Source organism: Daldinia childiae (assembly GCF_008694065.1).
Source record: "Daldinia childiae strain JS-1345 chromosome Unknown Scaffold3, whole genome shotgun sequence".
Lineage (NCBI taxonomy): Eukaryota > Fungi > Ascomycota > Sordariomycetes > Xylariales > Hypoxylaceae > Daldinia > Daldinia childiae.
Genome location: NW_022984644.1, coordinates 5566044 through 5586997, shown reverse-complemented (window position 1 = coordinate 5586997; position 20954 = coordinate 5566044). Strand labels below are relative to the sequence as shown.

The following is a 20954-nucleotide window of genomic DNA, read 5'->3' as shown; positions in this document are numbered from 1 at the left end:
ATGAAATTCTCCTTTATATTATTCACCGCCGCGCCTCATTTCCCGTCCCAGACTAAAGCAAGCACTGGCGCCTTAGTATACATGTGGTCCCGACAACAATTATACGGTTTTATTAGATCTGGCTCTATGGGGTCCTCTTATAACTAACAGTATGTCTTCATTTAGGTTGCGTCTAACGAGACTACTCCCGGCGCAACTCCGCAGCATAGCCATAGCCCCATGGGCCATCCATCGCCCCGATTGAGCCCTAAAGCTCCCGAGTTGGTATCACCACCACTTACGCCAGCTGGGACTTCCGCAGCGGAATCTTCTACACGGAACGCAAAGTCCGTGCGAATTGCTAGTTCTGATGGCGGGTACGACTCCCAAGCGATAACACCACAAGCATCGGGACAAGATTCAAGACCGGTATCTCCTCGAATGGGTCTACCGCACCGACCTGCCTCTACCGACAACATATCTCAACGGTCGACTGCTGTAGACGATAACGATGGCGGTGTCCGCTCGCATCGAAAGGGAATTTTTAGTATTGGACCCGGAGGCCAGTCTCTACCTGTGTCCAGAGAATCGAGTCCCTCGAGAAATGCCGCATCTCAGTATTATTCGCGACCCTTTACTCCTCACGGCGATGTCAACGATCCGTATGCTGCAAGTAAACGACCGATGCAGAACAAAGCAGGTGGCAACATTGACCAGCGATTTGTCTTCTCCAGGAAGAAGAAACTTGCCTCACCCTCTGCTTCGTCAACAAACTTAACGAGGACAGATAAGCAAGAAAAAAGACACTCTGGACTTTTCGCAAATAAAAATAAGTCGGTTGACCTTCATCCGACAGGATCTGGTTCAACAACACATAGTGCACACGGATCTATGTCTGATCTGAAGCGGTTTTTTAAAGTGGGTGTCAATCACAAGCCCAAGAAGCCCGCATCACCATCTCCTTTGGGATCTAAGCCGGCCTACCAGGTCCCATTCGCCGATGATCATGGCCTCTCATCCAAGTATGGGAAGCTTGGCCGAGTGCTTGGATCCGGCGCTGGAGGTTCTGTCAAACTTATGAAGAGAACCGAAGACAATACCGTATTTGCGGTGAAAGAATTTCGCCCTCGGCATTCGTATGAAACTGAAAAGGAATATGTCAAGAAATTGACAGCCGAATTCTGTATCGGATCTGCCTTACATCATGGTAACATTATCGAGACGCTCGACATTGTCCAAGAGAAGGGGAAATGGTACGAAGTCATGGAATACGCCCCATTCGATCTTTTTGCCATTGTTATGACCGGAAAGATGTCTAAGGCGGAGATAACATGTTGTTTTCTACAAATACTGAGTGGAGTAACCTATCTTCACAGTTCCGGCCTCGCTCATCGGGATTTGAAATTGGATAATGTTGTCGTTAGCCAGCATGGTATTATGAAAATCATTGACTTTGGTAGTGCTCATGTTTTCAGATATCCTTTCGAGACCGAAATCGTCCTTGCTTCTGGTAAGTCAGATATCGCCCATGCAGTTAAATATTTTTACGATCTCTAACAAGCCACCAGGTGTTGTTGGGTCGGATCCCTACCTCGCTCCAGAAGTTTACGATGAGCGCAAGTATGACCCTCAGGCGGTGGATATCTGGTCCCTTGCGATCATCTACTGCTGCATGTCACTTCGAAGGTTCCCCTGGAAGGTCCCGCGCTTATCGGATAATTCGTATAAGCTCTTTGCAGCAGATCCATCACCTGGCCACGATCCTAAGAAGCTGATCCTTCCTTCGAGATCCACGAACGATCTCTCGAATATCCCACAACGTGACATTTTTGCGGAAGATGATACAAAGCAGCAAAGCTCTAAGGCGAACGAACCCTCTACTGCTAGTAGTAACGGTACTAGCACCCAGGAAAAGAAAGAGGTCATTAAGGGCCCGTGGCGTCTGTTGAGGTTACTTCCTAGAGAAAGTAGACATATTATTGGGAGAATGTTGACGATCGATCCCAAAAAACGCGCTCAAATGCCTGAGATACTTGATGAACCTTGGGTTTCAGACACGGTTATCTGCAGGCAGGTTGACCACGGACAAGTCATCCATGCGGACGATCATTCACATGTCCTTGAGCCGCCGGCACCACCAAGTAAGTAGAAACGCCGGGGTGTGTTTGGGCGGACTATTAAACGCATATTGCGACATTTTTGGCGTAGGAGGGAACAGTAAGTTCCCGAAAGCGGCGTTTACGGGGTCATATAGCTTCGGGGTCATCAACGGCAAAGCGGGAGGGTGCAAACCATTCAGGTTCATAGCGGTATAGAACTTAGAGTATATGCTACATATTGCGTATAGAGGTTTGGGTAGATAAGGTTCTTGTCCATTTTACGACCGTGCCGTTGGCGGACCGCGGCATAGCTTAGGTACTAATAGATGTAAATTCAATTCAATTCCTATTAGGACACATTTCTAATTGTTTATTGTTTACATGCTTTATATGTGTATAAAGATGTATAAAGACGTACTAATATAGGTAATTTTATAAGAGTTATCTATAATGGACATATACCTGATGTGGCTTACATAACAAATCGATCGGGATGATGTACGCAAGGATCCGGCTGGCCCCGGATAGACGGGTTCTAGGCAAAGGTAGCCCCGGCATTCGGAAAAACCGAGGAATAAAAAAAGTTTAGGTCTATTGGCCACTTGAAGCTTCTAAAGCCTTCCAAAGATCCATCCACCACTTGCGATAGCTTCAAATTTAGATCTTCGAGCTCCCAATTCGTTGCAGTTCGTCCAGAAAAAAAAATCCTACCCTTTCGAATTCACGAATTTCTCCCTGTATATACATCACAATGGTATGCTCGATTTCTAAATTATTGCATCGTGCTATGACGTGCGCTTTGCAATCTCGCACCCGTCACCCCCCACGCTCGCCTTAAATTTTTTTTGCTCTGCTCGTTTATTCCTACGAAGCTTAACTAACATGTAAACATCGTAGGCCACCGCTATTCGATCGATTAAGTCCCTCGTCCCTCTCCTGGACCGTGTGTTGGTCCAGCGAATCAAGGCCGAAACTAAGACCGCCAGCGGCATCTTCCTGCCCGAGTCCAGCGTGAAGGAGCTCAACGAAGGCAAAGTTCTAGCTGTCGGACCCGGCGCGTTGAACAAGGACGGCCAACGCTTAGCTATGGGTGTGCAGACGGGAGACCGGGTGTTGATCCCTCAGGTAAGTTAAGAAAAGTCTATGGGCTCGGGTCGATAGGAGAACCCTTGCGCTTCCCTCTACGTATTTACGGGAAATTTAGCTAACATGCATATCCAGTACGGCGGTTCCCCCGTCAAGGTCGGCGACGAGGAATTCCACCTCTTCCGCGACAGCGAGTAAGTCACAGCACGCACTTATCCTCGAAGGCGACGCATCAATACATTAAGTACTGACAATACTTTCTAGGATTCTGGCCAAGATCAACGAGTAATTATAACGATACCCACGACTGATGACACCGATGTACCATAGGCATGTATGTACAACAGGAGGCATAAAAAGAGCTCGGGTCGGGTCAAGCTTTGCATAGCGCAACGTTATTGGGCGGCCGGGTGGGAAAAGGCGTCTTCGCGGATCGTAGGGTAGTGCCTATCTAGTCTAAGAGGCTCAACTTTTGCGGTTTTGAGGTGCAGTTAATCTCCACTCTTCCCTCCGAAATATGTTCTTTAGGAACTAGTGACTATCTATTCATGAAATGATATGGATAGCAATTGCGAGTGTTTCCCCTAGTACCTACAGCCATTCGATGTGATCAGTCTAGTTTTTCATCCGTGATTGAAATAGGCACGGATGAGCGATAGGGCTCCTTGTCTCTGAAAGGAAGATTTCTCTTCGAGGGGCTATCTGACCTGTAGAAATTCCGTTGAAACACTGTTTGGTATATGTCTATGCCTGTCACGACATCATTATGATTATGAGAGCCGTCAGGCTAGTTTACGAAGTCTAGGATGAGTGCTCGCGGGCAATAGGGAATAGTCACATAGTTGAAATAGCAGTGATTTGAGTCCTTGAAATTAAACACCAAGTTTAGTATTATCATCTTTGACAAGACTAATACCTTTGGAAGCTAGAACTCACGCCATCTTAAATTTCAAATTACGAATAAGGTGGCTAATACTTAATTATTTAATCTACACCTACCCAGTCATCAAACAGCGATCCCTCGTTAAGACAAGTCGAACCATGGCATTTTCTAGACATATAAATTGCATAGAGATGAGTAGGACGGTCGGATGATTGACTAATATATACCTGCCACTTTCGTAATCTATCTTGAAAGGGGGCAGCCAAGATGCAAACCACGGTGCACAAGCGCCTCGGAAAAGCCCGCATGCAAACGCCAGGGGCTTACATTCGGATGCATTTTCGGCATGTTTCGTTTCTTCCACCATTTATAATAAAATTTCCACGAGAGGACTAAAGAAGCTGGGATGAACACGTTTCAGCTTCATTCGGTGCGTTCCGGGTGATTGGTTACTATATACCTAAGGTATACGTATTAATGCAGCCTCCCACCCCTTGCATCAAACCGTACCTCGTCTAATTCAGCCAATTCCCCGGATTCCAACAACGTCATTTCGCGTGGTACCGTTGCACTGTATCTGAGACCAGGGAATCAGGGTCCATGGCAGCTTTGGGTCTCACCCCTGAGGAGATCGTGGCCACTTACAAACACCCGCTCTAGCGTTCCTATTCGTCGTTAGATGCGAAGCGCCTTTGAGGGCGGAAGACGCTTGGCTGGGTGTGTAGCTGAAAGGGAAGCTGGCGAATTATCCTCGAATCATGCTTTTTTGCGAATGTATAATTGCTTAGATGTGATTTGATGTGTCATATTGTAAAAATTTCCTTCGGTGTACAGGCAATTTATAGGTAATTTAGAACCTTTCCCTCAGTTTGTTTGCTTTACAAGATAGGAATATATCTTTTTCGTCTCCTGCTTCCGTCTGATGCTGGGGGTATCTATATATGAATAGAGATACTCATTTTCTATTGCTTACATGTTCGCTTCAGTCACTCATTCTTCGATTCTCGTCGATATGTTCATTCTCTGATCCAAATATACTTCAAGTCCAAAGGGGCATTATATACATTCGTTTTCTTAGCTGAGCTAGTTTATTTCTTTCTGATTCGCCTGGAGCTTGAGTATCGCCTCCCTTTATTTAAAAGAAAGGGAAAAAAGAAACCATCAGTGTCGTTGATTTATTCTTCAAGATGAAGTGCTCCCCCTCCTTTCTCGTGGTTATAGCCACTGTTCTCCCTACGGTAGCAAACGCACACACCATATTTACGACACTTTTTATCAATGATGTCTCCCAAGGAGATGGGACCTGTGTTAGAATGAGCATGGATCCCCAACACTGTACCTCCCCAATAGCTGGCTTAGACAGCGATGATATGGCCTGCGGTAGGTTATTGACCTCTCAAATAACCATACCACCCGGCTAACTATTGATTAGGCGTCGATGGCGAGAAATCTGTTGCTTTCACTTGCCCCGCACCAGCCGGTGGAAAACTAACCTTCGAGTGGCGGACATGGGCTGATGCTGAGCAACCCGGATCTATAGATAAATCACATAAGGTATATTGTATCTGCGATGGTCACTGATGTTGAACTATGCTTACTTTGAGAACTTAGGGGCCTTGTGCCGTATATGCTAAACAGGTGAAAGACATGGCAACAGACTCCGCTGCTGGCCCTGGCTGGATCAAACTCGTAAGCGTTCTCTTAAAATATTTATACCCTACCGCAGAGTTGTAGTAACTCCTCACTTTGATATTCTTATGAGGCCTAAAGCTCAAAAGTACCCCATTCTATTTAGATATAGCTCTCTTCTAACCCTGTACGTAGTGGGAAGAAGGTTATGATGAGTCAAGTGGCAAGTGGTGCACGGAGAAGCTGATTGATAACAATGGCTTAATGTCCATTGACATTCCAGACTCACTTCCTGGTGGTTCCTGGCTCTTCAGGCCCGAACTTTTGGCCCTTCACGAGGCAGATAAGGGCGATCCGCAATTCTACACGGGATGTGCGCAGGTGTTTATCAACAGCGGAAACACGGCAGCTCTTGATGTACCTAAGGAGTACAGCGTTAGTATACCAGGCTACGTCCAGGTTGGCGAGCCTGCGGTATCCTTCAACATCTACCAGCCGCAATTCCCGTATCCAATGCCTGGACCAAAGGTCTACAAGCCCGGAAAACCCAAAGGCATGGCGACTTTTACCTCGACCTCAACCTCATCCAAGGCGCTAAAGCAGACCGAGGGCAATATCCCTTCGAACTACCTCATCAAGAACGCAAATTGGGTTGGAGTGGAAGTATCCTCCTACTCGACTGAGGACAGGTGCTGGAAGGCATCCGAGGAATGTTGGAATCAGGCTAAGGATTGCTACAACTCGGCACCCCCGACGGGGAGTGCTAACTGTCGAGTTTGGGAGAGCAAGTGCGATGGCATCAGTGATGCTTGCAGTGCCGGGGACTTTAACGGCCCTCCGAACAAGGGCCAGAAACTTCAAAACGAAGATCCGACACCCCCGAAGGATATTCCAGGAGTCGGAGATGGTAGTAGCTCTAGAAAAATGCGGGCACGGCGTGCTAGAGCCCTAGTTTCGGCGCTTTCTTGAAATAGGGGGGTATATTATATCAACTCCGTACTTCTACAGTTGAGAACCCCTGGCTGGGTTTGACAACATAACGTAGAACTTTGCGGGATATTTGTGAGTACCTATGGATTAGGAAATCTTGAACGATTGAGATATATGACGTGTCCGTAGTAGACAAGCGGGAAATTTATTACACAGGCTCTATTTGCGCCTATTGCAACAAGTATCTAAACAGCGCAAACCCATTCTCAGGTGATTGCGTTATATAAGATAGCTTATATGTTCTTACTATTATAGGCAGTTAGTAATCCCAGTTTCCCAGTATTTCAAAGTATTTCCAGAATAGTCTTTTATACTATGAGCTTTGTAAAGAAGGTGACATTGATAAGACGGCTGTCGGTCTGTGCTAGTTTGCGATGGTGGCGTTGTACCATGTAAGTCAAGAGTCAAGTAGCTCTAGATCATTATTGTGATTAATGTATAAGTTGATCGGGGAACTTTGGACATAAACTGAGATTGTATGGATTTTTATTAATATTATGCCGTATGTTTTAATATAAATATAAATATAGGTAGGTTTTAAAAAAAAAAGGATATGAGGTTAGGTAGTGTATAAACTCGGTGGAGTAGGAAAATGTTAGGTACATAATCTAACCTAACGTAACTAATACCTAATAAATACCTCGAATGGTAACAAACCGGGGTCCTTCGGCAGTCGGAAGCAAACAACCAGCGCAATTGATTAATAAAGACTCCGAGCCGGGTGGATCTCATCATCCCGCTGTCAAATGACGAAGTTCGGAATAGAAAATAGAATAATGATGATGACAAAACAAAATGGTCTAAACCAAGGGTCAAATGCCGTAACAGAGCTTTTCTTCACCGTCACTTGTAGCTAACAATGTCTAAGCTAATTATTCAAGCTGATTGTCTAAGCTCGGTCTTAATCTAAACTTTGATTTCTTATAAAATCCTACTCTGCTCAAGCGGTTGTCGGTAGATAAAAGTCTTCTTATTTAATTTTTTACTTATTTATTTAATCCAAAGTAGTCCCAGGTACATTACACCATCCCCCAAAAATAGAAATAGAGAAAAAAGGCCTAAATTAGCCATTTCCACTCTTTTTCGTTTCGGGTCTCGACCATTAAAGACCTGACAAGAAGCTCGTCAAAAAAGGGAAAGGAAAAAAAAAGAGGTGTTAGACTAGACTTATCACAAAAAAAAAAAAGAATTTATTTCTTTAGGAAGTGTTACTTGGTGGAAGAAACAATTGGCTGGATAACGACGATATTGACGAATCATTTATATATCCCACTCAGCACAAAACTCACACAAACGCAACAATGACGGTTCCTATTGATCACATCATCGAGACCCCTCCGCGGGCACCGTCCCCTGTCCACGGCTTCGGAACCCTTGCTGTTCATGCCGGTGCCCCCCACGATCCTACAACCGGCGCCGTCATCGAGCCCATCTCTCTATCTACTACTTTCGCGCAGACTGCTGCCGGAAAGCCAGTCGGCTTATACGAATACTCGCGCAGCTCCAATCCCAACCGTGATAACTTCGAGCAAGCTGTAGCCGCGTTGGAACATGCCAAATATGCACTCGCCTTCAGTAGCGGAAGCGCTGCTACTGCTACCATTCTCCAGAGCTTGGCTCAGGGTTCCCACGTCATCAGCGTCAGTGATGTCTACGGCGGCACCCATCGGTATTTCACCCGGGTCGCTAAGGCCCATGGTGTTACTGTTACCTTCACTCCCCAGATCGAGGTCGATATTGCAGCGCACATCCGCGACAACACCAAATTAGTATGGATCGAGTCGCCTAGCAATCCTACATTGCGCCTTGTAGATATTAGGGCCGTCGTCAACGCAGCCCATTCGCGAGGCGTCGCAGTTGTCGTTGACAATACCTTCCTTAGCCCCTACGTCCAGAATCCCCTCGACCACGGCGCCGATATCGTCGTTCACAGTGTCACCAAGTACATCAATGGACACAGCGACGTTGTTATGGGACTGGCCGCTTTCAACTCGGATGAATTACGTGAACGTATAGCCTTCCTACAGAATGCCGGCGGCGCTGTACCGTCGGCCTTTGACTCCTGGCTTGCCCACCGAGGAGTCAAGACGCTACACTTGCGAGTGAGACAGTCAAGTGGCAACGCTACGACTGTCGCGAGAGCCCTAGAGGCTAGCCCCCACGTAATTTCTGTAAATTACCCTGGTCTAGACTCTCACCCACACAGACATATTGCTTTAAAACAGCACCGAGAGGGTATGGGCGGCGGTATGCTTTCGTTCCGCATCAAGGGAGGCCGAGCCGCGGCTGAACGGTTCTGCCAGCTGACCAAGATCTTCACGCTGGCTGAGAGTTTAGGTGGCATCGAGAGTCTGGTCGAACTACCGAGCGCAATGACGCACGCCGGTATCCCCCGAGAACAGCGAGAGGCCGTAGGCGTTTTTGACGACCTCGTGCGTGTGAGCTGCGGTATAGAGGAGCCAGAAGATTTGCTTCGTGATGTGCAGCAGGCGTTGGAGAAGGCGGTGTCTGAGACAGCTGCTTCGAGCAATGGGACGAATGGCGTTAACGGACACGAATCAAAATAGACGCGGGCTAGAGAGTGGTAAAATTATTATCCAACCCGCCACCGTCGAAATGACGAAGCGATATATCGAAACCGACCTTATTATCTGTTTGGCGTTATGTTCGTATCTGGTCGGTAGCATTATGGTGTGTTCCAGACCCATAGGGGGAGTCGACAGCACAACCAATAGATAACTGCATTTTATAATGGGATCAACAACATGTCAGCGCCTCGGTGTGCAAAATAGATCGTTTTGAGTTTTTATGAACAACTAGCTAGAATAACGCAGGTCAGTATAACCAAATATGTGAGGTGGGAGAGTGAGTGTAGGTCTGACTTACGCAAATCTCATCTTAGTATATCCTAATAATTATCTCTCCTTATACTTGTGATAAAGCCATCTACATCTACGTCTGTGTTGTAATATTATTACGCTAATTTGAATACGTAGGGGCTGAACACGTAGTCAGCGATTAATCTAGAACAGGCTGTACTACAATATATTTACACTACGAGAGATGGGTGAAGTGACAAAACAATTAATACTCTGAACTGCTACACTCTTGAATCTTAGGATATTAACTGGCTAATAGTGGAATAGAAACATGCCTGGAGTTAAAAAGTTAAACCGGGGAACTGAAAGTAAACGATGTCCCTCTAATTAGGGGCATAATAGGGAGAGGAACAATAGGTATAGATGATCTCGCATACCGAGCAAACCGAGCAAACCGCAAGATCAATATCACCCCCCATACTACTGTGCTCTACCGCCATATTAGGAACGATCTTCATTATCCTCCGTATTCGCGGAGCGGAGAACGGAACTCCTAAGATTATTGGTCTTGGCACTGATGAATGAAGAGTCGGCATATTATACGACATAGTGACAAGTCAACACATGTGACATTGATTCTCTAATGTACGGTCGAGTTGACATTTTGCTTTCTTTCTTTCAATCGTATCAGCGTGTTGCATCTTCAACTAATTCCCGATAGGACTTGTGTAAAATTCGCTGGCTGAGGAGACCTAGTTACCGCCCCGGGTAATACAGATTTGAACACAATAACGGACGGACGGAGTATGGTGATAGATGTTAATAGTTGACCGCAAAACAAGGCTCTGACTTGGCTTGGCTTAGCTTAGCTTTAGCTTAGGACATGTCAAATTTCATTTCCCCACTGCCCATGGGAAAGATTTGGAATTGCTCTTCTTCTGCTGGGGAGGGATGACGACGGTGATTACCCGCGCCACTTGCGGCGGCGCAGCTCCAGTTAGGGCTGACCCAGTCGTTGTCAAGGGGCTCCACGTTAGATATCTGACGGACCACAGTGATTAGAGGACGGGAATATCATCACGTTGACTCGGTGGGGGGGGGGGGGAGAATGAAGTTCACCGCGCCACGGTGGTGTATTTGGAATTGCATTGATATTTCTTTTCAATAGGGATATCCGGGTCTTTGGGTTAACTGTATAAGAACGGGCTGGTTCATCTCTCTCTCTTATGATGAACGACATAGCTTCACCAGTAAAGTCTTCAGCTTCAGCTTCAAGTTTAATAACAGAACAATCGAATTCAAAATGGCCCCAGCAATTCTATCCAGTCTCCTTGTAGCGAGCCTCGCAGCCGTGGTCTCAGCGCGCAACTGCAAGAACCTGACGATCCCCCTCTCGCTCTCCGCGCAGAACATGGCCTTCACGCTTAAGCCGCCGACCAACGATATCGAAGTGACCAACTTCGTCTTGAACTCTGGTCGAGCAGGCATTAACTACGCTGACGAGATACTAAGCGAGAACAAGGTGAGCAGCGTCGGCTCCATCCCTCCAGCATCACCCTTGCCCAGACACTACACGTTTCTATGACAAGTATAGGTGAAAGGGGTAAACTTCTAACTAATTTACTCTTTACTAGTACCAAACTGTGACGGGCAACTACTCCATCGCCGCAACCTACTGCGAGCCGGACGCAGGTCCAGGCCGCGCGCTGCAGATTCTCACTCGGTATGTATACCAATATGTGTAGAAACCCACCCCTAAACCCTCCTCATCCGCAATATCTAACTAACACCTCGCAGTAAGCAAACCCCCTAGACCTTTCTTCCTATAGAGCCACACTAGATTCTCCCCCAGCAACAAGAGCTCCAAACCCAACCCCAACTCCAAGCAAACCTATGTATACTAACCCCCCTCTCCCCCCAACCCCAGACGGCGCCTCCTTCGACCGAACATACTGGGACTTCCCCGCCCACGCCTTCAACTACAGCTACGCGAACGCAGCCCTAGCGCGTAACTACAGCGTATTCTTCTTCGACCGCCCCGGCATCGGACAATCCAGCCACGGCGACACCGTCGCCGAAATCCAATCCAACCTCGAGCTATCCGCCTTGTACGCACTAACCACGAAGCTACGCCGCGGCAGCATCCGCGGCGTCCGCGCTCGCTACGAGCGCATCGTGCACGTCGGCCACAGCTACGGGTCCGCGCAGACCTACGGCCTGGTAGCCGCCCACCCTGACGACGGCACCTCGGACGCCATCGCGCTGACCGGGTTTAGCCAGGGGCTGTCGGCGTACGTGGCGAACTTTCTGTTCGGGGGCAACTTCGTGCTGGCGGGGGCTGGCTACGGACCTGGGTATATTACGTGCGGCGACGTCTCGGCCGTGCAATCTAATTTCTTCGGCCCGGATAACTTTGACCCTGAGATCCTAGAAGCAGCCTATGAGGCGAATGCGCCCATCGCCGTCGGTGAGCTGTTGACTATTGGTGGCCTGACGACTATGAATAACAGCTTTGCGGGACCTGTATTCGTTATCACGGGAGGTGAGATGAATTCTTATTTACCGAGTCCGTCTAGTCATAATATATTCGGAAAGCTAACTGCTAGTTATTCTATTATAGAACGCGATGATGCATTCTGCGGAGGCAACTGTTACGTGACCGAGCCCAGCATCCCTGAACAGACGGGTAAATCCTTCACTAATACGAGTCATTTCGAGGCTTTCGTTGTTCCCGGTGCTGGCCACGGCCTAAACTTGGTAAGCATTCATTCTCTATCATGAAAAGTCACCGGATTGGTGCTGACTACCTATGAATAGGAGTATACCGCGCAGGCGACATACGCGAAAATCCTTGACTTTTTTGACAAGAGCGTTTAGAGTTAAATACATGTCGCATTAGCATCCCATGGGGGATTTTATTGTCTATATAGAGTCATAGAGAGTTCAATTAAGCAAAGATGCCACCTCTTGATGTCCATTTCTTCCATTCGGTGATCCAGGGATTGCTTCCACGAGTCCAAATGTATAGACAACGCATCGTAAACTAGAGTAGAGAAAATATCTTGAAGTCCATTATTAGATACCCACCACTTCGGACTCCTCTAGAAATCATCGATACTATCGAAAGAGCTCTACTCGTCATCAATATCATCATCATCATCTGTGTTTTAAAATTAGCAAATTGCCAATACCTATGATACTTAGTGAATTGGTGATACTAATACATACCTTCGGATGGTGAAGTATTGCTGTCCTCCTGCATATCCTGGTCAGGAGGCCAATTAACAGACATTGAGTCAATCAATTCTCCCGAAGAACGCTCGACTATGAGATTTAGAGTTAGCCATTGCTTGCTTTTTCGGTATTCCCGTAAGCAGTCTTAGGGACACCCAAAGCATAAGAGATAATAAACATACAGTCATTGCCTTTCCATTCTGTACCGGAGATTGGATCACTTGAAGTGTGGTTCTTATCTTTGAATTCTATCGAATACGGGGACATCAAATGTATCTGTTTTAAGAAGGAGAGTCGTATGACGGTGAGGTTGAATTTGAGTTTCGCCATCTGTCCGAAGAATGAAGCCCAAAGGTTGACCCTATCCGCAACCTGGTTTTGTGATTCAATAGAGAAGGTGACCTTGTGCAGAGAGATTATGCGTAGACTTGGCTTAAACCTCTTGTAAATGCTGAGAAGGAGAGACGGCTCGATAGTTATCATTCCAATTTCAAGCTCCTCTAGATGCTGAAATGCAGGGGTCTGCGGTATTCGAGGTAGTTTTTCTTGCATATTATGCACCTCAATCCCTTGGTGTTTTGAGCCACCCGGGGACTCAGGCGTACGAATCAACCACTGGAGAAGGTCCCTCGTTTCATCTTTAGCGCAGCTCCGGAAATTCAATCTCAAGTGTTCTAAAGATGTCGTCTTCGACAGGAATGTCACAAGAGTGAGGCCAAGATAGCCCTGGTAATTTCCCCCGTTGTTAATAACTAGGGTAGAAAATGACGCAGGTCCCAGATCTAGGAAGAGCGTCTTGAGGTCTTTGAGAAAGGGTGTAATCGTCGATTCAAGATAACGAGGCACGTTGAATGCCAAACTCGGGAGATGACAGTTTCTAAGGATTACCTCCAGCTGAGTAGGGCTATGTGTTTCTTTAGCCTTGCCTAGGGCTCGAAGCATGGTCAAGAATACGTGGGAAACGTATTGTATACGTGATTCTACCAAGCTAGAGTCAAGATGGCGACCTCCAAATCGTGGTTGATCAAGAGGATAGTTTGTCTCCCAGAGGAATGTTGGGGCCCCATAGGCGTGCCAGGTATTGTCTGCCCCATCGCGATATCGGCCAGAGGAGTTGAAGTCACGTAGTCCGATTGTTTTGAGGTTGGGTAGATTGCAAAGAGCTTCAGTGAGAAGTTGGAGGTCTCGACCTGTGGTGATTAAGGCTTGATGGCTCATGTGTTCTTCACGCATCTTATTATACCGCAGTGCTTGTTCAACATCGGAAAAGACCTGCATGTGAACTGGTAGACTAGGTGGTATAGGAGGACGCTCAATGCTAATGATCAGATGGGAAAGGCTAGGCGCGAATCTAGACTTAGAGATGTCTACGAGTGCGCCAAGGCTGAATTCGCTAATCATGAACTGCCTCTTCGTGAAGAACTCGTGGGTGAATGACTGAAGGAGAGACTCCTCCAGTCGCCGACAAACATGGCGAAGATTTCCATAATCCGAAGTTGTAAGGTAGGAAGTTATCTGGAGAAGTACTTCAAGAGGAATATCTAATAAGGGACTCATATTGTCAACCTCCATAATCCGAAACCTATGGTCGTGATATCGTAGTGTTGACAAATTGGGAAATTAAGAAATTGGGGGCGGGATGTGAATTAATGGTCGATAGGTGATAGGTAACGGTGGTGGTAATTGGACAAGCGAGAGGGGTAGAACAACTGAACAAATATGTAAGATGACTTGATTGAATTGCTTGCCCTGAATTGATATTTAGAAATAAGAAAGACGGGAAGAACGGGAATGAATTTAGAAATGAAACTGTTTTGTTTTTTTAAGTTGTTTGCACCTTCATCACTTTCAGCTTTCCAGGCAGAATGGGGGTTGATACTGCAAGAGGACTGCAGAAGACTGCAGAGGTAGGTACGTAGGTGCCCGTGTCTAGGCAGCTGCTAGGTTAGGAACGTACCGGTAGTTAGCATGTAGCTGGAAGGTGAGGCAGCACTGTACCTGCCTAAGTGCAGATGATCGCAAACGGTTACGATTGGTCCAAGTGTCTTGAAAGGGGAACGGCCGTATGCGATCCGTGCATAATATGTATTTAGCGGTTATTTTTCTTCAAAAGCACAAAAGAACTTCGCTAACCACCTGCACCTGCACGAATACATGTAATGTAATACAGGTACAGGTAACCTCACATACAAGAAACTTGGGACCGTATGAACTATCTGAATATGGTTCCGACGGACGTGCAAGCCGAAATGTTACGTGCAAACTTTTTTCAGAGGGGTAAATAATAATTTATTTTTCCCTGAAGCGGTAGATAACCGCTGTAATATTGCTAACTACATATCAAACCCTTTTATGTCCAAAATCAAAAGCTTCATAACCCTCCCCGATAACCCCTATCATACGGTTTTTTGATGATTCTTGTCGTACTTATTACCGATATCTGCCTCCTCATCAAACTCTTCTTGTTGACTACTACTGTGGTCGTAGGCAAGTCTGACCTCACCACTAATCTGGTCGCCCACTTCCATCCATGTATCGCTGCAGGCTGGTACGGGGAACAGCTTGCATAAGGCCCAGTACATCACCCCAGAAATAATAAATCCACAGAAGAAGTTGAAATTATAGATATAAGTTGCTCCTATAGGAGCATTGCCGCCATTTACCGCTCCGGCAAATCCAACCACATTGATGAGAATGCCACTGATATATGCGGCATAAGCTCTCCAGTGAAAGCCGTAAGCAAAGTAGTATGGTCCTGTCTTGCGAGCGTCGTAAAGTTCCCTGATTTCGAGATAGCCTCTTCGGACTAAGTAGTAATCGCTGCACATAACGCCTGCGATTGAGCTAAGAAAGACCGAATAAGATGAAAGATAGGTAGTAAACTGATTACTCGATGTGAGCAAGGTGTAAGGGCACATGGCTAAGCCAACAATAGCACAGATATAACCACCACGGCGAATGTTGATGAACCGCGGAAGTAGTGCCGTCATATCAGTTCCCGCTGAAACTGAATTCGCTGCGATATTTGTACCCAATTGAGCCAGGGCAAAAGCGAAAGAGATAACAAAGACGCCAAAACGTTGGCCGGAACCACCATCGTCGATAAATCTCTCTAGTAGGTCAAGGGGATCCCAGATCGGCTCGCTCCCAGGGTAGATGATAATCGAGCTAGATGAGACCAATATACCGATCAAGGAGGTGATGGCGAAACCAATAGGGATGGTAAAAAGTTGCGACCAAAGAGCATCACGAGGCTTAGTGGAGAAACGAGAGAAATCGGGGTCGTTTACAATGAGTGTCGCGAAGTTGGCGATTGAACTCATAACACCCTTAATAAACTGCCATGCAAGTTCACTACCTTCTATCGTTGCGCGTTGTCGAACAATAGGACCCGGGCCTCCGGCGCGAACAAGTGCCCATATCAAGAAAGCGACACCGGCACAAGGAACGAAGTAAGCCTTAACAGTGAAAAGATGTCGAATTTGATGCACGGGGAACCAGATTGCCGGTAGCGACAGGAGCCAGAAGAGGAAAAAGGAGACATAATCGGCGGTTGTGGTCCCCGAGTCCGGCGAGAACGAGTTCGGGATAGTGTCGCGGTCCTAAAAGATGTTAGCAATTCAACTTCTCCTTAATATGTACAAGTACAGCAATCCAGCCAAACTTACCCAACTAAGCCAGATAGATCGAATCATGAGATATACGCAGTGTCCACCAATATACGACTGCACACCGTACCAAATACACGCCATGGCAGCACGATTAAATACGGGCCAGAGACAGCCCCATATTCCAAAACTCGATCGGCTCACAACCGGGAAACCGATATGGTACATAGCTCCGATGCGACCGGTCATGCAGACGAAGCACCCAGCGATTGCGTATCCAATCCACACGCAGAGCCAAGACTGCCACCACGAGAGTCCACCCACGATCATGGACGAGCTAATCATCCACGTGTTGATGTTGAAAGAATCAGCAACCCAAAAGCCAACGAAGTTCCAAGCTCCCCATTGGCGACGCTCGGGCTCAACAGGTTTAAGATCATTGTTTGTTAACTAATCGGGTTGGTTAGTGGTGTGATTATTTCGACTTGCTGGTTTTTCATGGCACGATATCGGATGCCGAGAATAAGATGGGTATGAAGATGGGTGTGTGGATTCAGCCTTACCATCAACTGGGCGACTGTGAGACCATCTTCGTTATCTACAGCAGCCTTATCCATCCAACTACTAATCCTCGAATTATGAAGCCTAGCCATCGTGATGACCAATCCAGTAGACCCTGGATTTAAATGGTTGAAGGGGTTCCGATGAGTTTAGGTAATTGTCGAGTAATGGTAACTAGACGCACGTGTATCGATTTTCTCACATGTATGACGTGAAAACCCAGCCGGAATAGGTACCTTAGGTAGGTAGGTATGTAGGTAAGCAGTAAGGATGATTGGGTTCGTCCGTGTCGTATTAAGTTGTAGTATTAATTAGTTATTATACGTCGAAACTCTAGGTTTATGAACCTTGAGTATGCGATAGTAACCCCAAATTCAACTTCAACTTCAACGTGGGAAGTAGAAACACATATATATTCGCTTCCAAGATAAACAAGATCAAAATAGGAGGGAAAGTAATAAGTATTACATCCTTCAAGCCATGATTACCTAGGCAATTAATCCCTACAGTACTTGCGATATCTGACATAGTACATACACGTAAAGTAGGTTATGTATGTCTCCAGACCAGGAAGATTCCCCCACATCATGTACAAAACCTCCAAATACTCATCTCATTACCTGGTATCATACCGCGTAACCGTGTGCATGTGGCTATTCGGCTAGGTACATTCCTGGACATAACGAATCCATTTACTTTCCTTCGGTGTCGCCGCCAATGGAGATAAGCCAGTTAAAGATAAGCAGCTGATTGGTTAAAAACGATTGGAATGGCGTTGGTTGGACATTCGATCGTACTTGATATGGTCGTTTCAGGTTTAGCGGTAGCTGGGGCGTAAGGATCTCCCTGGTCTGCAATGGATCATTAGCCCCGCTGAAGCCCCGCTGAAACCCCATGTGTCCCGCAGATTATGACGCTACCGCTATCTGCTACTATCTGCAATCTACATATTATCTCATCTCATCGAGCAATTCTTTTTAAAAATCTCCGCCTAGCCCACCTAACCTTCTTGGCTTTCCCAGCTCTTTCTATTCTCCAATCACCTCACGCGACAGCCCCACCAGCTTCAACATCGCCGAATATTTATATCAAATGAGTCGTTTATTCTCAGTCTAGCACTCTCAGTCTAGAATATACTTATTGACTCCTACGCCCGATAACCTATCAGAAAAACAGCTCAATTGTTGTTGAATGAAGAACTATAATCTTATCTGAGACTAAACTAGCGATGTAGCTATGAGCTCTTCGTTCTAGATCTTTAACTTCCAGCAGTCTAGTATTCGATAGTCGGGTTACAATTACAAGACCAGGATATCTTGCAGAGCCCGACGGTAAGAAACCAAGTGTCTCCGGTATAGGATGGATAAGAGGCTTGCCTTGTGACCATCTTGAAACATCATAGACAAACAAGCGTTATATATATATATATATATATGTATATAACCATGGTCCCAAGAAGTCAAGTTTATGTTTTTCTACCCCCTATCCCTATACCAAGAGGTGAAGTTAGAAGGTATGGAAACTGGTGACTATACGTACCGAGGGCATCCTTAGTTCTAGAGATCTCATCTAGAATCACAATATCATTCCTAAGGGCGCAATAATACCCATGTTCACTTAATACCTGATATGAGCACCTAACCTAACCTAGCTCATTAAGAATATGCTAGGCTATGAGTAGGTTAGGAGTAGCTACAAGAGTTTACCTACTACCTGATCTATCTGTCCTGAAATTTACCTTTTGTATGACAAGCATTAAAGAATATATATAACAGAATATTATATATTCAAGATTTTTACCTGTTAACTTCTTGCCGATAAATTAAAATACTTGACAGAATTGTTAGTTATTATATTATAGTTAGATATATATACCTACTTTATAAGTCGTACCCGAGAGTTAAGATCAAGAGTCAAGTTTAAAGTAATTAAGTGCCTAATGTCGAGAAACAAACTGACAAATACATTATATACCTATACTATAATATAAAACAGATGTTAATATACCTAAACAACATCTAAACTGATTAAAAACATGAAAAATAACTACTACATTGTTCATGATATAACCATCATATTCGGTCACGATTATTCAATAACATTGTATAAAATAAATATATATTCTCGACGATTTTCTCCATAGGATTATTTTCTTTCTGCTAAATAATTAAGCATTCAAAGCTAATTTAACTTTCATATTTCAAATTACGAATACAACCTACGCTAATTAACATTTACAATGAGCGCTTTCAAGGAAATCGACGCGTCACGGCTGTACTGTCCGCAGCACAAGCTCCTGACTTGCAAGGTATGTTTACATAGTGTCAACGTGACCAACTACGGTAGAATCCCAAAGGATACAACTGAACTTTCCTGCCCTGAATCGGCTCACAACGTCGAACCGCGATTCGAACTAATTAGTAAAGGTGTTGTTGACTTGGGATACCTAGACGGCTTACGTCCTGAGGAACGCAACAAGTTAGCCTACCTTAAGATACCAAAAATGGTTAATGAAGGCCGCCCATACTACGACTGTGAAGCATGTGGCCTTACCTGGGCCGCAGGGGGCGGGCCTGGGTCTTTCGGTGTTCATCCCTCTCATGTTTGCCCGGATAGAGAGCGTTATCTGATAGCCGTCGTACGTCCAACAAATTTCGTACGTGGTTTAGAGCAGATTGAATGCCATGCATACTTCAACTTCGGACATGACTCCCCGATGAATATCAATTACAAGTGTATGGCAAAATCCGACCTTGGAACTGCAGATTGGAATCTTGATAATGCTCATCTAGCTGCTCTAACCCGGATGCTACACCACGTGTCAGCGAAGGTATTGCCCTACAGAAAAAAGCTTGTTCATGAGCATATTTACACGAACAGCGCATACTTCGCTGGCCAAGCCCAGCGATTTCAGTTGCTGCTGGTTACCTCTCTCAACCAAAATCTGCTCCATTTTTTGGGTAAGGTCCACGACTTGAAATACAGCGCTAAGAGAAAGGCTTACGTTGAGAAGAATAGACTTGGTATAGTGGTAAAAAAGTATCCTGCTACGGCAGAACGCCGATATCAGATATCAAGTTTCATCCAGATGATCAAGCACCTGGCTGCAGATGGTATACAAGTTCATTGGATACCCGGAAAGGTGGATGCATCTGCAGATGCGAGGGAAGCCTTCATGGATGAGCCATCTGTACTCACACCACCAGCGCCACCGAAGGAGCCCAACCCTCCATTTGCTTCGGAAGCAGTGGATTCGGGTGACGAAATGACAGAGGATGAATTAGTAGATGCTGATTCTCTCGATGGTATTCCCGACCATGAAGATTACCAGGACATTGAATACACGCTGGATCCCGAGGAAGATGATGACATCCAGAAGGCCATCTGGGAAAGTTTATCTGACTCGGCCAAGTAGTCCAGCTGATGCGGAGCTGGTTGCGGCTTTACCTTAAGATGGATTGACTTAATATTTATTAGTAGTTAGTTCTCTAAGAGTGTAAAGTAGTTGTTGATTAAAAAGAAAGAAAAAAAAGAAAAAAAAGAAAAAAAAGGGGCGACTAAACAGCCTTAAGCTCATAGTTATAGTTAATTTATTTAAAAGTAGTTTCATATTATAATCTCAACTCCGTAATATCACTAAGTAATTGATATTTAAACGTACATTAGTATGTAAAGCCTTGTTATACCTCGTTAGCAAACAACGGCTTTGAAGTCACTCTCACCCCTATAGAAAAAAAGCTTAGGTTTACCTACTCTTTAGTTTTTTATAGTCCTGCCAAGAATTAAAGAAGCCATTTAGAACCATATCTAACGCTTCTAGGCTCTAGCAGTGACGTACGACATACGGTACAGGGTTTCTAGGAGATGCACTCCGCATTCCGAGAAGCCGAAAGTGGACCAAGATCGTATGCACTCCTCAACCTCCCTGCCACCGTAAATCGTACCGTAGCTTGACCCCGCAGTCTCTTTCCTCGCTTTCTATGTAACGAATACCAGGAACTATTTCCCCCGATATCCACACCCACTTATACCGAGGGTCTTGACCCGGTAGCTTAAGAGACAATCC

At 45.7% G+C, this 20954-nt stretch overlaps 7 protein-coding genes across 7 annotated transcripts; 5 read left to right on the top strand and 2 right to left on the bottom strand.

Moving 5' to 3' along the window:
- Positions 1–219: 219 nt before the first annotated feature.
- Positions 220–3453, top strand: GL218_04235 (Serine/threonine-protein kinase oca2; the record flags this gene model as incomplete). Its single annotated transcript, XM_033580825.1, has 6 exons — positions 220–1489; positions 1548–2120; positions 2188–2288; positions 2976–3203; positions 3300–3358; positions 3429–3453. 6 exons carry the CDS (start codon positions 220–222, stop codon positions 3451–3453), a joined length of 2256 nt encoding a protein of 751 aa, XP_033437206.1.
- A 1781-nt stretch (positions 3454–5234) lies between these two features.
- Positions 5235–6645, top strand: GL218_04234 (putative endo-beta-1,4-glucanase D; the record flags this gene model as incomplete). Its single annotated transcript, XM_033580824.1, has 4 exons — positions 5235–5427; positions 5480–5601; positions 5659–5736; positions 5872–6645. The coding sequence occupies 4 exons, from the start codon at positions 5235–5237 to the stop codon at positions 6643–6645; spliced, it is 1167 nt and encodes a 388-aa protein (XP_033437207.1).
- Positions 6646–7967: 1322 nt separating this feature from the next.
- GL218_04233 (Cystathionine gamma-lyase) lies at positions 7968–9233 on the top strand (the record flags this gene model as incomplete). The annotated part of the gene is made up of 1 exon (XM_033580823.1): positions 7968–9233. One exon carries the CDS (start codon positions 7968–7970, stop codon positions 9231–9233), a length of 1266 nt encoding a protein of 421 aa, XP_033437208.1.
- A 1555-nt stretch (positions 9234–10788) lies between these two features.
- Positions 10789–12362, top strand: GL218_04232 (uncharacterized protein; the record flags this gene model as incomplete). The annotated part of the gene is made up of 5 exons (XM_033580822.1): positions 10789–11007; positions 11120–11208; positions 11315–12027; positions 12106–12242; positions 12303–12362. The coding sequence occupies 5 exons, from the start codon at positions 10789–10791 to the stop codon at positions 12360–12362; spliced, it is 1218 nt and encodes a 405-aa protein (XP_033437209.1).
- Positions 12363–12616: 254 nt separating this feature from the next.
- On the bottom strand, positions 12617–14291 carry GL218_04231 (F-box domain-containing protein; the record flags this gene model as incomplete). Its single annotated transcript, XM_033580821.1, has 4 exons — positions 12617–12645; positions 12714–12809; positions 12902–13226; positions 13281–14291. 4 exons carry the CDS (start codon positions 14289–14291, stop codon positions 12617–12619), a joined length of 1461 nt encoding a protein of 486 aa, XP_033437210.1.
- An 824-nt stretch (positions 14292–15115) lies between these two features.
- GL218_04230 (Uracil permease) lies at positions 15116–16980 on the bottom strand (the record flags this gene model as incomplete). The annotated part of the gene is made up of 3 exons (XM_033580820.1): positions 15116–16321; positions 16388–16777; positions 16891–16980. The coding sequence occupies 3 exons, from the start codon at positions 16978–16980 to the stop codon at positions 15116–15118; spliced, it is 1686 nt and encodes a 561-aa protein (XP_033437211.1).
- Positions 16981–19127: 2147 nt separating this feature from the next.
- On the top strand, positions 19128–20303 carry GL218_04229 (uncharacterized protein; the record flags this gene model as incomplete). The annotated part of the gene is made up of 1 exon (XM_033580819.1): positions 19128–20303. The coding sequence occupies one exon, from the start codon at positions 19128–19130 to the stop codon at positions 20301–20303; it is 1176 nt and encodes a 391-aa protein (XP_033436463.1).
- Positions 20304–20954: the final 651 nt, after the last annotated feature.